Here is a 15,218-nt window from a genome sequence, read left to right on the forward strand (position 1 = left end):
TTGAATTAGGCGGAGGCGGTTACGTGGTGGGGAATTGAGAAGGTGCTGTCGTGGGGGATTGAGAAGGTCGGTGCTACCATGGGGAATTGAGAAGGTTTTCTTCACTTCGTACGTTTAGCACATAATTTTGATTTGAATTTGATCTTTATCCTATATATATATATATATAGGGTTTGGATCAAATACATATGAAATTAACGTGCTAAACGTGAGAATCAAATAGAGTAATTATATATACAAGTAGAGTAATTATGTAATTACATCATAGAGTAATTACGTAATTACTCTATGATGTAATTACATAATTACTCTACTTGATTCTCATGTTTAGCACGTTAATTTCATTTGTACGTTAACTTTCCCTATATATATATATATATATATATATAATATTTATTACAGGGCCGGTCCATGGGCCAGCGAAAACAAGTTAGGGTTTTAGGCTTTCACCTTAATTAAGGCCTCCAAGTCCAAAAAAAAACATCATATATAGAGGGTTAGGTTATATATATTATAATGGGTAAAGTAAATTTAAAGTAATGTATTGGTGTGATAGTAAGCTTGGTTGTTACTAAAGTATAGGTTATGAGTTCAAATCTTGCGGTAAGCAATTTTTTTTCCTTAGCAATTGTCATACAAAGGCCCCAAAATCTTATTTCGATTTAGGCCTCCACATTCGTTGAGCCGACCCTGATTTATTCTTACATCTAGATCTCCTGCAAGCCACCCCACGAGATCAAAACCGAATCACCCTAATCGCAAATGTTGTTTACGTTTTACATAGGGACATAGGGTACCTTAGCTTTCTCCCAACACGAGTCGGGTTCTGCTTAAATCAAAAGGGTTTCCCGTATACGTGCTGTTTTATGGGTGGTGGTGTCACCTAGTTCTGAAGGTCGGGAAATGAAACATGTGGATGAAAGGTGGGTTGCTTGATACGTCATACATGATAAGGATGAGACTTCTAAAATTGTTATACCATGTGAAGGTAAAAGATTTGAGATAACCATAAAATACAATATTACAAGTATATAATAAACCTAAGGCAAAACAAGTATAAGACTAAAATCACTAACATTATTAACCTAAGGTATTCACTTTGATGTAGTTACAAGGGACTGGTGATCAAATTGGTGTCTTCCTCAAGTGTGATGTCCATTGTGAGTCCTCTAGAATAAAATATAAGATGCATTCAATATTATTTCACTTGTAAATTGGTACACAAAATGCCAACCAGTAACCAAAACAAATGAATAAATTAACCTATGACAAAAGGACTTATATACACCTCTATTCATAAACCTCCAAACTACGTTGTTCATCACATAAGTATTATAACCAAACTGAAATCTCAACAACATATTGTAACCAAACAACCCAACCCAAATCACCCGCTAGAAGTCGAAATCGTGGACGTACTCCAAGCCACCGCCACCGAATCTGGCGACATATTTTGGGAATGATCCAACAAAGCCGCGTCATCACATGCGCCATCCAACACATCTTGCTTGTTCTTACTACCATTCCCATTTTGAATCCTCACTAAACACTCCAACACTTCATCCATTGATGGTCTGTCATCCCTATCATTTTGCAAGCATTGAAACGCAAGCTCCGCGACCCCATTAATCATCTTTCTAACCTCATAGTCGTTTTCATATCCGAGATGCGGGTCCACAAGCTCATGAATCGCATCATTTTGGATCTTGTTCATAGCCATGGTTGATAAGTTTATTTCATGTCGGTGTCGGGTAATATCCACCGCGGTCATTGATGATATAAGCTCGACTAGTACCACCCCAAAGCTATAAACATCACTTTTACTTGTTAACTGATAACATTCGTGGTACTCGGGGTCCACGTACCCTGGGGTACCTTGTGGTGCGGTGGAAACATGTGTCACATTATTTGGGAAAAGACGCGATAACCCAAAATCGGCTACTTTAACCGTGAAACTATCGTCTAATAAAATGTTGTTGGTTTTAACATCTCTATGGACAATATCTGAGGCATGAAGGTAGACCAATGCACTTGCGGTTTCTATAGCAATGTTCATTCTTGTGGGCCATTTTAGTGAGCCGGGGCTTGATTTTTCTCCGTGGAGGTGGTCTGCAACGGTTCCATTTGGGATGTACTCGTACACGAGTAGGAGTTCGCGGCTATGGTGGGTGGTGCAACCATAAAGGGACACCAGGTTTCGATGGCGTAAGCGAGCCAGAATTTGCACCTCATTCATGAATTGTTCTACTCTTCGGTAGTTGTTTTCGTATAGGCGTTTAACGGCTACGACGCGACCGTCTTTCAGTTTCCCTGCACGTAAAGATAAAGTTATTCTTTTGTATGTACCGGTAGGGGTGTGTATGAAAACGAAAAAACCTTTCGTAACCTAAAAACTGAAATTACCAAGCCCAAACAAAAAAATGGTTTTATGTTTTCATGCAAGGGGAATTTTTGGTTCAAGTTCGGTTTTGCAGGTAATTAAAACAAAACAAAAAAAAAGATGCTCTTCAACCAGAAATACCCGAATAACCGGGCCCAAACAAAAACCAACAGTTTGGTTTTGTGTTTATATGAAAATTTAATTTTCTTTTCGGTTTAAGTTTTGCAAGTAAGTAATACCGAAAAAAAGGTCCATAACCAAAAAACCGAACCCAGACAAAATTTGATAAATAGTATAACTCAAATACATTGGGCTCAAATGTATAACTAATTAATCATTAATTAACAAAACGATTTAGACCCAAATTCATTATTTACCTTTTTTCTCCCAAAAAATTCTAGTCCAAGTGGCACAACCGAAAAAACTGAAACTGAACCCAAACCGAAAACCAAAAAACAGAAACCGAACGGCTATCTGATACTCGAAAACTAATTTTTTGTTTCGGGTTCGGTTTGAGCCCAAAACTGACCCATGCACACCGTTATGTATAGTGGGACGTTTGTTTCAGAACCTAGAAAACTGCTTAATGCATTTGCATCTATTGTTTTGAATATAATACACATGACAGCTATGTAACCGTCTCTGTTATGCACTATGCAGAGGTGTATTAGGTTCTGAAACGAAGGATATATATATTAAGTAACCTGACTAATAAATCATATGCATACCTTGATAGACCGTACCGAAACCACCATCCCCAAGTTCATTTCTAGAGTCAAAATGACTTGTAGCTTTCTCGAGCTCTCGGTATTTAAAGACTTGGACACCATGATAGGTCCCATCCTTCTCAGGATCCGTCATAGACGATGTATACGATGATATGTTACGCGACCTATAAGATGAACCATAATAACGTCTCTTCATATTGCGACGCCTCCAAACAAAGAACGCCACAATCATGAGGATAATCGCGAATCCAGCAGAACCGAAACCTATAAGAAGCTTCCGTTTCCAATTTATACTCGAACCTGCATACATTGGAAAATTAATATGTTATTATATTAAAATTTAAGAAATTAAAGAAAAAGATGGTTTACCAAGTTTTTGACAGTTGCTACATTTCCACTCCAAAACAAAACCTTTTCTTAAAACATCAGTAAAAGTTTCATACAACAACTTATCAAGACTATCGACATGAACCGGTGTATGAACCGTTGTTTGACATGAATCTATAGAATAGTTATGTTTTTTCAAGATTTCAGGATGAAAGACCGCAAAAGAGGTAAGACGGGTGCCATTGGAAGCACAATCAATCAAATACGTCTCTTTCCTATAAGGAAACGAACAATTGTAAAAGAAGAACAGATCGGTTGACAAATCACTATAGCTAAAAGGGGTTTCATGGAGGCTAAAGTTAGTTAGAGGAGTTGGGCACTTATTTGATTCATCGAAAGCATATTTGGTGACAAGAACGAACGAATGGTTGTTATGGAATACGTCTTTTATGACATAATCTTGGTTGGAGATTGTTATGACAGGATTAAGGTTTATGCATGTGATGTTGAATTGAGGTGATCCACATGAAGGTGGTTGGAGTTGTGGAATCCAAAAGGGGGTGGTTATGTTTGGTCCATTTCCACATGTTTGTGGGACACAAGTGGTTAAATTGGTGGGAAGTGATGCAGATTCAACTGTGAAGATGAAAAAGATTATGATGAATTTGAAGAAAAAATGAAGCTCCATAGGACTACTGAGGAGATGAATTTAGAAATGGGAATTTGGGAGGGAAGTGCTTATATGTGATGTAATTTGTAAGGTTTTGATTTGGAGTCTTGTGAGTAAAGTCTTTGGGTCTCATATAGAATTATAGTATTTGATGCTTTTGTTGTTTGTAATCATGATTACATGTAAAAAGAGTCTGGCTTTTGTATTATAACTGGTTTATTTAATGAATATATTTTAAAAGTGGTGTTTATTTCAAACAATTGATCACAAGGGGTGTTGGTTATTGTTTTTAGTCACAAGAGAGGTTTTCGGGGTTACTATTGACGAATAAGGGAATAATAGGGGTATAGGAGATATCCGAATTGTAAACCATTTATTCGTCACTAGTAATTGAAATTTACCTCTTATTCGTCACTAGCAATTGCAACTTAACTCTTACTCGACACTAGTAATGACAATTAACTCTTATTCGCCACTAGCAATGGCAATTAACTCTTATTCATCACTATCAATGCCAATTACCTCTTGATCTGACATAAAGCTTTTCATATTACTTTCTTATTCACCAATACTAACCCCATAAACCCCTCTTGTTATTAAAAATAATACCCAACATCCCTTGTGATTAAATGTTTGAAATTAGCCCCACTTCTAAAAAAAAATTCTGTGTTTAATTCTATTTTTTTGTTTGATATAGTGATAGTAATACCAAAGGTTTTGATTTGAATTCAAGTATAAATTAAGAGAGAATCCAACTAGTAAAGGACAGAAGTCATCATGTGCAAGATCACGTAATCAAAGATGTTCATAAGGTTTTCTTTAAAGAGGTTTGGGTTTTGATTCTCATAAGTGTATGCCACTTCCTAAGAAGAAAACAAGAATTTGAACTAATATTACTTTTTCCTTAGGAAAAAATTGCAATTTAATGTTTGCTTTTTTCTCATTACTCAAGTTACTTATCAATAAAGAATTACAAGCAAAATATCCAAGAGGTTTCCTTGTGTTTACAAAATATGTACATTTAGTGACACTTGTATGTTGGGGTTTGGTGAATGTTGACTTAGACCTAGTTTAAAGTCATGAGTGGTGGGGTCCTCACCATTGTTTCAACCGAAAGCTTATTTTAACAAGTGAAGATTGGTTGACGTACAGACTCATTTTTTCCATGCCTTCACATTGTGGAAAAACAATACCATCAAGCGAAAAAAAAATGATATTATATATATATATATATATAATATATAACTAAAGGGTAAATTAAGACACTCATTTTAAGTATTTTACAACCATTAAAGCATATAGTACCATCTTCATTAAAGGTATAAGGGTAATTTTTACCTTAAATCTCATAGTTACAATTTTAATTTCTCAAATTTTGTAATTTTAAATAATAGTTACAACATTGGTACTTTATCTTTTACCTATATATTCTTATAATTTCATTTTTAACCCAACTTACCCCATGATTATTAAACGGTCATAACTTTTTCATACGTCAATATTTTTTAAAAATATTTACACCATAAAAACAAGTATTTTATTCTCTTTAATTTAACCTTACCCTATATATATATATAATAGAACATATCTAATACCACATAACTAAAAGTTCAAAATGCCTTCAATATTTACGCTTAGCTTCAAATCAACCGTGAAACCAAACCAGTGAACGGTTTCACAGTTTCAAGCGAAACAATAAACACCCATAAATTTGTTACGTGATTACTAAAGTATGTTTTTCCCGCTGCATCGCGCGGGCACCCGTCTAGTATTATTTTAAATACAAAATCACGACAAGGGTCTTATAAACTGCTGTTAAAATAATATATTTAAAAGTTTATATAATTTTTAGTTATTTATTTAACACTATTCTGCATTTTTCAATACTCTGAGCTGTTTTTAATTGTTATTAGTACAAATTAATATGGAGATACAACTTAGAAACATTTCAAAGAAAATATTGCATTATTGATTATATGTGGTCGTAAAATGTTTATTCTTATAATACGTAATTAAATGGAAAAGAAAAAAAAATTAATATGATTTAGTTACTGAATATTGAATAAAAATTTTAAAATATCTTAAACGTACGTTTTAATTGTGATTCACATAACAAGTTCGAAATATTAGTAAACGAGGATATGTGACGTGAGAAATTGGGCCACCGATGACACCTGCGTTGACGCATTCAACTTGTATTTAAAAATAATATTGTATTATCTATTTTTCATTTCAATAATATATTATTGCAAAAGTAATATATTATAAGGTATTAAGGTATCCTAATATCAATCAATAATTCAATATATACAATATCCGTGTGACATCATGCTTATGCAGCAAGTGAGCATTTTAAATTTCATTTTTCATGACTAATATATATTTCAATAATTATATTCATTTCAAATGACAAATTTTATAAATAGAAAAGATTTAATAATAGTTTTAAGTTAAGTGACTTATTAACTTCAATGACGATATGCTATTTAAGTATCTCTATAGGCTTCTTGAAGAGGTAGGTTCCAGCAGAGCCCAGTTGGACCCGCAAGACTCACCTTGAAGAGGGACGTCTGCGCAAGGACCAACTGGTTACGCAGGACCCACCATGCTCAGAGATGAAAACCTTACGCGCAGTACGCCAGCTGTTCCCGCAGGAAAAGCCTCCCAATGGTGAAGTACCCCGCCTGTTCCCGCAGTTGCGGATACAAGCCATCAGGGAAGGCTACCCGCACTAATAGCAAGGCTACACGCACAAGGCACTAACTCTTAATAATTCAGTAATGTCACCTGAAGGAATGAGCAAGGCGGAAATACTCCCGCCCAAATGAGCCAGTCCGTATGCTTCTGGAAGATCTTTTGTACTATACCTTCCAAGGTATGGACAAAATAGACAAGATCTGACCAAAGCAGCCCATGAACCAATCACAGGGTGACAGCTCACCGACAAACAGTACGAGGAGCATGCTCTAGTACAAAATGTCACTATCAGCCGCTGCCTACCCACTAACTCTCATCATGGCACGTACATAGCCTGTAGTTAGTGAAAAAGGGAATAGTACACAGCCGGCCATGTCACTATCAGCCGCTGCCTACCCACCAACCAGCATGGCACGTACGTGGCCCACAGTTGGTGGAACAGGAATACTATACAGCCGGCTGTACCTGCTTGGAAACCTACCTTCGGCTATAAATACTCCAACACCTTGGAACGGTATGATCATCTTATCTTCACTAGCTATCTCTCTCAATATACACTTATATTCAGAGCAATCTAGTCTGATTCTCACGCCGGATGGTGATTACAAGGAGGAACCCCCCCTTCTCAGTGACGAGCTTACGGTGTTTGTTTTGCAGGTCCTCAGAAGTAATCATCTCTGCCGGACCTAACCCTCGTGGGAAACATCTATTTAACCCTCAGATTACCTGTAGTCTGCCAGGGTTGATTAGTGTTTCTTCATTGGCGCCATCCGTGCATAAAAGCTAGAACTTTTCTTTCAGTTTTTTTTTTCAAAACTTCTGGAAAAATGGTTAACGTTACTCCGGTCCCAAGGCCAGTGACTGTAACGATTCCGGCAAATTCAGGTATACCCTAGCCGGTATATACTATTTACATGTTATTTAATACCGAATATATGAATTATAATGTGTTTATACGAGTATATAAGATTCACAGTACGAATTATACTCGAATGTACAGCTAGTCGTATTGGAATTACGATTAACCGATGAGCGGTTATTGAAACCCGAACGAATCGGGGATTACATTATAGAAGAAATATATGATGTTTAGTAAGGTTTACGAAGTATTAAAGCTTCGGGATAAGTGAATTATAGCACAGAAAAAGGATTTCGATTTAATGGTACGTCGGTACGTTAAACGAAACCTTTAATATCAAACCAAGCAAGAGACGATCGATCAAGCCGAAAAAGATGCACAATTACCGACAATATGATGTGTTAAATCAATAAATGTCATGGTTTAAGTTTTTAAAGTTTTTAAATCGGTTTTATATAAATTTCATTTTTAAGCCGAAAAACGACCGTTTTAGCCTCGTTTTACGCCGAATTAAACGTTTAACCGAAAAACGAACTTAACCAGATTATCCAAAACATTATCCAGATTGCGTAATCTGAATGTGTGGCTAGTATTGAAGGTGTGGGCCCCACCCCACACCCTTTAACCAAGCCGATCGGACCAAGGGGTAATCCCCTTGGCCTTCATTTCTTTTTTCCAACAACAAACAACAAGCTCCATCACTTTCTCTCAAGTTCTCATCCAAAAACCCAAGTTTTTAAGCAAGAAAACGAGGTAAAGATCGGATTATAGTCGTGTTCATCTTCTTTTCTCGAGTCATTTACAAGAAAATGAGGTTTCAAATGAAAAATGGGTGAAAACCCGAGATGAAACCGATTCTTGCATGATCAAGTGATGTATACAAGTTATACAAGGGATCTTGGTCCAAGAAAGGGGTTAATAGAGTCAAAAACGAATTTTTACGGTTAAAATCTTTGTTTCTTTATCGTAACCGAAACCATGAAAGAAATGGCTTGATTGTGGGTGTAACTTGCTTGGTGTGGTGTTGTTGTGCTTGTAGGTGTTGTATCTAGTTGCTAGCAAAGGCTAGAAAGCAAGATCTTTGCGATCTAAAGCTAGAAACACAAGGTAGTTCGGTTTTTCGTATGATTTATATGATTTGGACAGATTGTGATAAACTTAGAGTTGGGTCATGAAATTTCACAGAGATGATCTACACATGAAAATATGAGATCTGTGAAAATTTGGTAATTTTTGGATAAAGGATGAATATTTGGTGAATTTAATGCTCGGTTTTGGCTAAAAATAGTGAAAAATAGCTAAACATCATAAAAAATTCTGGAAAATTCCAGATAAGCTTTTCATAACATGTAAAAGTCACACACAAAATTTCAGGTCCATTGGAGAAGTCTAAGTAGGCTTTTCGGTAAAACGAGTTCTAGGGTTTTCTAGCTCGGTTTTGGTGAAAATGGCATGAAAAATGAGATTTTGGTTCTGGAAAAATTACAGGGAATTATGTGGATGGCAGGGGTCATCTCAGAAAAATTTGGGATTTTTCTAAGGTCATTTGATATTTTCGACATATTTGGTGTTTAAATGACGTTTAAAAATAGATAAATAAATGTTAAATATAAAAATTAATTCTGGAAATATTTTTATAAAATTCCTTACTGTCAAAAAGTGATTTGTGCAAAATTTCAAGATCCGAGACTAAACGGATAATTATTTGTGCTAAAAAGAACATAAAAACAAACTTTTAAAGCTTAAAACGCGTAAACCGGCAAAGTTCGCCTAAGCGAGCTGACTGGTGTATAAAAACCCTAAAAATGGACTATTTTCATGAAACTAAGTAATCAAGTAAAAATAAATCATCCGAAAATAATTCGGATGATTTGGGTAATTTTACCCGATTTAGCAGTTTCCGGTGTATTAACGACGGAAACGGGTCCCGCGGCCAAACGGGGCGTCTAAACCGAGCTCTAAATTCACGGCTTTAACTAAAATATTAGCCAAACACTATTTTCGGGTCGTGTGTGACCAAACTCATTTTTGAAACATTAAAACAGATAACAGTGCTAGGCACGCAAAACGAGGAAAACAAAATAATAATAATTTTGACGGTCAAACTCTAACGATATCACAATCTAAGTCCTGAGAAGTGTTTCGGGGTTAACATTGTCCCCGGATCGTGTACGGTACTGGGTTAACAGTGTCCCCAGACGTACCGGTTAACACGAATTCAAGTTATATTAATAGAAATTGTATAGTAACGACTTAGGGATCGTATTACAGATCCGGACCGGTAGCCGTGCACAGTGTTACATATTTGCTCACGAAAAGGTGAGTTTCACGAGCCCCATTTTACTGAACTGTTTTAAATATTTTCCCGGGGCGGAAAGCATGGTTCTATCAAAATGTTTAAGTACATGCTGATCGCATGGAAATGAATGTATTTATATAATGTTTATTGTACGGGAATCGTACGGTAATGTATTAAGATGGTAATTGTCTGAGTTGCTAACAGTGTAAGGCCCGAAACAGTGTTCTGGGTTAACAGTGTCCCCAGAGGGTATTAAATGTGTTTCTGGGTTAACAGTGTCCCCAGAGGTTATTAAATGTGTTTCTGGGTTAACAGTGTCCCCAGAGGTTATTAAATGTGTTTCTGGGTTAACAGTGTCCCCAGAGGTTATTGGATGTGTCTTTGGGTTAACAGAGGTTTCACTTGTGGGCTCAGCATAATTTCATCGTTAATATATGATTATTATAATGATTTGTCATCGTTTACTTAAATTAGTGAAACTCACCAACTATTCGTAGTTGACCCGTTTTCTTTACATGCTTTCTAGGTACACCCAAATTGGAATGAGTGATACGTGTTTGATGATGTGTGCTATTTTGTGGAAGCTTAAGGATCTTTATTTTGCATTAAATATGTTAATGTACTATCGGTAAAACTTATGTGTTAACGCCTACACGGTAACGAAACTCGGAACAATGTAATACGTTATAAATTAATGTAGTGGTGTTTTCTTTATAAGCAATGCTGTTGATATCAGATGCGTCTGTTGCATCCCGTTTACGTTTTCGCTGCGGTTACGGGGTGTTACAGTGACTGACCAAGAAACCTCGGTAACCACAACCCCAGCTACTGGGAGGAACACCGGCGAGTACACAAATTTTAAGAAACACTACCCCGGTTACCCGAGCCGGGGCAAGTGCAGTAAACAATCCTTCACTGGGGTTCACCGATACCCAGTTGGAGAGACAACAGACGAGGCCCCCCCCCCCGCCAAACACTTGATCAAGTTAAAGCGTGGGCGGAAGCACGTCAGAAGGAATTCCAAGCCGAATTGGATGAACGTTTACGTTCCATCCAATAGGCTGATGAATTCGGAAGCACTCGACAACAGCTCAACATGAGTGAGTGCGAATACTCGGACGATGAGCGGGAAGAATCCGACACCGACGCAAACCCTCGCCATAAGGCGAAAGGGAAGCGTAAGGAAACGGACTTCCAACCAAGAAGGAATTTTGGAGAAACCTTTAAACCAAGGAGCGCGGGGGGAAACCCACGTGACTTCTCCAAAACCTTTAGACCAACTGTTGCAAATGCGGGAACGTCCAAGTTTGCAAGGGACATTGCGGAAGCAATCGCCCCAAAGAGTGCCAAACAGATGTCCAACATCGGCACTTATGATGGCTTGTCCGACCCAGACGATCACTTGAACAGATTCATAGCGGGGGCAACCGTCAGCAATTGGACGGAACCCACGTGGTATTATATGTTCCAGATGACGCTGGTTGGAGCAGCCAGGGCGTGGTTTGATCGATTACCGGTCCACCACATCTATGATTGGGCGGACTTCCAACACAAGTTCAGCCAGCACTTCAGTCAACAGAGGAAATATACTGAAGAGCAGTGGACGATCCTCAACTGCGTTAGAGAGGAGGATGAATCTTTACTAGACTTCATCACTCGCTTCAACTCGAAGAAGCCGAGTCTGGGCACCATAAGTGAAGATCTTGTCCGCGCCGCTTTCGTCCAGGGCGCCGAATACCCAGAGCTTATCCGCACGTTGACGGGTAAAGACGGCATGCCATCCACATGGGATGCCATCATGACCGCAGCCAAGCGATTTGCCGAAACGGAGAAGCAACTGGGTAGGGATCTCCCCCAGAGCACACACCTCTACACGCAGAGGACTAGAGAAAACAACGTCCGGACCGCCCGGCAAAACAAAAAGAGGAAGCTAGTTATTTGGTAGTCAAGAGTAAAGTTTGACACCTCATCCAGCTCTCGCCCTCTAATAGGCGGAAGGGATAACACGCACCCATCAAGCCGACACCCCCAGTGGACGCCACTCACCAAAAGCGTCACGGAGATATTTGCCAACGAAAAACTCCCATGGCCAAAAGCTCCAATGATCCGGCAGCGACCTTGTGCGGATCAGAGCAAATCCTGTGACTTCCACGGGACAAAGGGTCACACCACTGAGGAGTGTACATCGTTGAAGGATATTATTGAAACATTCGTCAAGGATGGAAAACTTACACACCTGATGGCATCAATCAAAGGTGGAGGGAGGAATGATAACCGATACAGAGGCAACGGACGAAAGCCCGTTGACATCAGCATCCACATGGTTCATGGTAACATCAGAGGAAGAAAAAGACGAACGACAGAACCATGCGCGTGGAAGGAAACTGAGGTGCGCTTCCCGCGAGTGCCAGGAGGACCCAGCAAAGAAGGCCCTATCGTCATCAAAAGCCAGCTGGGGCACTACATCACTTCCCGCACTATTGCTGACAACGGCGCCTCATCAACGGTTATGTACAGGCAGTTCTTCGACAAGCTAGACGACGAAGACAAGGAACGCCTGGAAACGGTTTACGCCTCGATGGAAGGGTTCGACGGCAGCGCAAACACCCCCCTGGGTATCCTATCTTTCCCCGTCACTCTCACGGACGGGAAACACTCCCGCACAGAAGACGTGGACTTTGTCGTAATGAGGAAGCCACACCACACATACGACATTCTCTTCGGGAGAGACGGGATGGCAAGATTCAATGCCGTGGTATCTTCAGTCCACGGCATGATGGGATGGCCAACAGCTGAGGGTGTAGCGATAATCACCGGCATTCCCCAGGTATGCATCGCATCTGTCTCATCTAAACCCAAACCAAAGATGGCTAAACCAACCATCACCGAATCAGAAGAATGGGCCTTCAATGGCAAATATCCTGACCAGGCTGTTACCATTGGCCCAACAGTCACTGATCCTACGCGCACCTTACTCAAACGCTTACTACAGAAAAACGCTGACATCTTCGCGTGGACACCAGCTGACATGACTGGTGTACCCCGAAGTAAGGCAGAGCATAAGCTCAAGTGCGACCCGGCTTTTACGCCAGTCGTACAAAAGCGCAGAGTAATGGGGCAGGAACAAACTAACGCGTGTAGAACCCAAGTCAAGGAACTCCTTGACGCAGGCATCGTACGCGTTAGCAGATATCAAACATGGGTTGCAAATCCCGTCATGGTACCGAAGGCTAACAAATAATGGCGCATGTGCATAGATTTCAAAAACTTAAACAAAGCATGCCCCAAAAATTGTTACCCGTTACCCGAAATTGATTTTAAGGTAGATTCGTTAGCACCGTTTCGCCTTAAATGCTTCCTTGATGCGTACAAGGGGTACCATCAAATCCACATGGCCGTTGACGATCAGGACAAAACCGCATTTCGGACGCCCGATGGCACATTTTGTTATCAAATGATGCCATTCGGACTTAAGAATGCCGGGTCCACATACCAACGCCTCATGGACAAAGAGTTTCATGCCCAAATTGGGAGGAACTTGGAAGTCTACATGGATGACTTGGTCATCAAAAGCCCTGACCAAGAAGCGATGTTGAAAGACATCGAAGAAACTTTCAACACGCTCAGAAAGATAAACATGAAGCTCAATCCGAGCAAGTGTTCCTTTGGGATGGAAGAAGGGAAGTTCTTAGGAGTCATCGTTACTAAAGATGGCTTCAGAGCGAACCCTGAAAAGGTCGAAGCCATTATCAAAATGGAATCACCTACTACCATCAAGCAAGCTCAGACACTGAATGGACGCCTGGTCGCACTTAACCGCTTTTTGGCAAACCATGTGGATAGGTCGTTCCCATTCGTGTCAACGCTGAGAAACTGTTTAAAGAAAACGCACTTCCGCTGGACACCAGAAGCGGAAGCAGCTTTTCAGGAAATTCGGTCACACTTGATCGAACTCCCAACGCTCACAGCACCAGAAGCGGGGGAGGAATTAATCCTATACCTCTCCGCCACAGATAGAGCAACCGGGGCCGTCCTGCTAGTCGAGTGAAAAGGCATCCAGATGCCAATCTACTATGTTAGCCGTGTCCTGACAGACGTAGAAACCCGGTATTCTACCCTGGAAAAATTAGTCTTAGCACTTGTACAGGCTTCACGCAGACTAAGACGATATTTCCAAGGTCACCCAATCACCATTCTCACCAACTTCAAACTCGCAAACGTTCTAGGCAAACCCGAGTTATCGGGACGCCTAGCCAAATGGGCAATTGAGTTGGGGGAATACGCGATAAAGTATAAGCCAAGACCAGCCATAAAAGGCCAGGTTTTGGCCGACTTTATTGCGGAAGTGCCTGCATCGCGGGAAAAAAGAGTACCAGGAAGAGGCTCAACCCTCTCCAGCACAGGACATCAATGATGTCTGGCGACTCTACACTGATGGAGCAGCCAGTAACGAGGGTTCAGGCGCAGGGTTGAAACTAACCAACCCAGCGGGTCAAGAATACACTTACGCTATTCGACTGGATTTCCCTAGTACGAATAACGAAGCGGAGTATGAAGCATTCTTGGCCGGACTGAGAATTGCGCGTAAGATGGGAGTGAAAAACTTGGAAGCCCACGTGGATTCCATGTTAGTAGCCAACCAAATAAACGGGACGTACACGGCCGTGAACGACACAATGGCCCTGTATCTCGTGATTTTAATGATTGTAAAGTCATACATGTCAAGCGTAGCGAAAACAAATCTGCGGATGCGTTAAGCAAGCTTGCATCATTAGCCTTCACCCATTTGGGAAAGGACATCCGCATTGAACTCCTTGGAGCACCATCAGTCCCGCACAAGGAAATCTGTGTCATCCAAACCGGCACAGAAACGTGGATGACACCAATAATAAATTACCTTGCGGCGGGAATACTACCAGAGTCAAAAACACAGGCAAGAAAAATACGCTGTAAAGCACTGAACTATCAACTCCTCGATGACATCCTTTACAGACGTAACTTTCTTGGCCCACTCCTAAGATGCGTGGACAACCAAGATGCTGACTACCTCCTAAGGGAAGTGCATGAGGGCATCTGTGGAGTACACGCAGGTCCACGCGCTGTTGTAGCTAAGCTAAACAACGCGGGATACTTTTGGCCGGGGATGCATACGGATGCGCTGGCATACATCAGAAAGTGTAGGTCTTGCCAACTCTACGCACCCAACACACATCGCCCGAAGAATGAACTTGTTCCAGTCACTTCTTCATGGCCATTCC

At 40.2% G+C, this 15,218-nt stretch overlaps 1 protein-coding gene across 1 annotated transcript; it reads right to left on the reverse strand.

Annotated features, from left to right (window-relative positions):
• Window positions 1-1,323: 1,323 nt before the first annotated feature.
• LOC143616870 (LEAF RUST 10 DISEASE-RESISTANCE LOCUS RECEPTOR-LIKE PROTEIN KINASE-like 1.2) lies at window positions 1,324-4,133 on the reverse strand. Its single transcript, XM_077089577.1, has 3 exons — window positions 3,478-4,133; window positions 3,109-3,408; window positions 1,324-2,310 (listed from the first exon to the last, which is right to left on the reverse strand). The coding sequence occupies exons 1-3, from the start codon at window positions 4,121-4,123 to the stop codon at window positions 1,388-1,390; spliced, it is 1,869 nt and encodes a 622-aa protein (XP_076945692.1). The 5' UTR covers window positions 4,124-4,133; the 3' UTR covers window positions 1,324-1,387.
• Between the last annotated feature and the right edge of the window lie 11,085 nt (window positions 4,134-15,218).

Source organism: Bidens hawaiensis, unplaced genomic scaffold, assembly GCF_021521415.1.
Source record: "Bidens hawaiensis isolate Kalapana, Puna unplaced genomic scaffold, B.hawaiensis_p1.1 tig00002307_1, whole genome shotgun sequence".
In the NCBI taxonomy this organism is placed as follows: Eukaryota; Viridiplantae; Streptophyta; class Magnoliopsida; order Asterales; family Asteraceae; genus Bidens; species Bidens hawaiensis.

Excerpts from the sequence above, each read along its gene's own strand:
- LOC143616870 (XM_077089577.1), bottom strand. The coding sequence starts at position 4,123 with ATGGAGCTTCATTTTTTCTTCAAATTCATCATAATCTTTTTCATCTTC. Across the intron at positions 3,409-3,477 it reads TAGCAACTGTCAAAAACTTG|GTTCGAGTATAAATTGGAAA; the intron begins GTAAACCATCTT and ends CAATGTATGCAG. Across the intron at positions 2,311-3,108 it reads TTTCGGTACGGTCTATCAAG|GGAAACTGAAAGACGGTCGC; the intron begins GTATGCATATGA and ends CTTTACGTGCAG.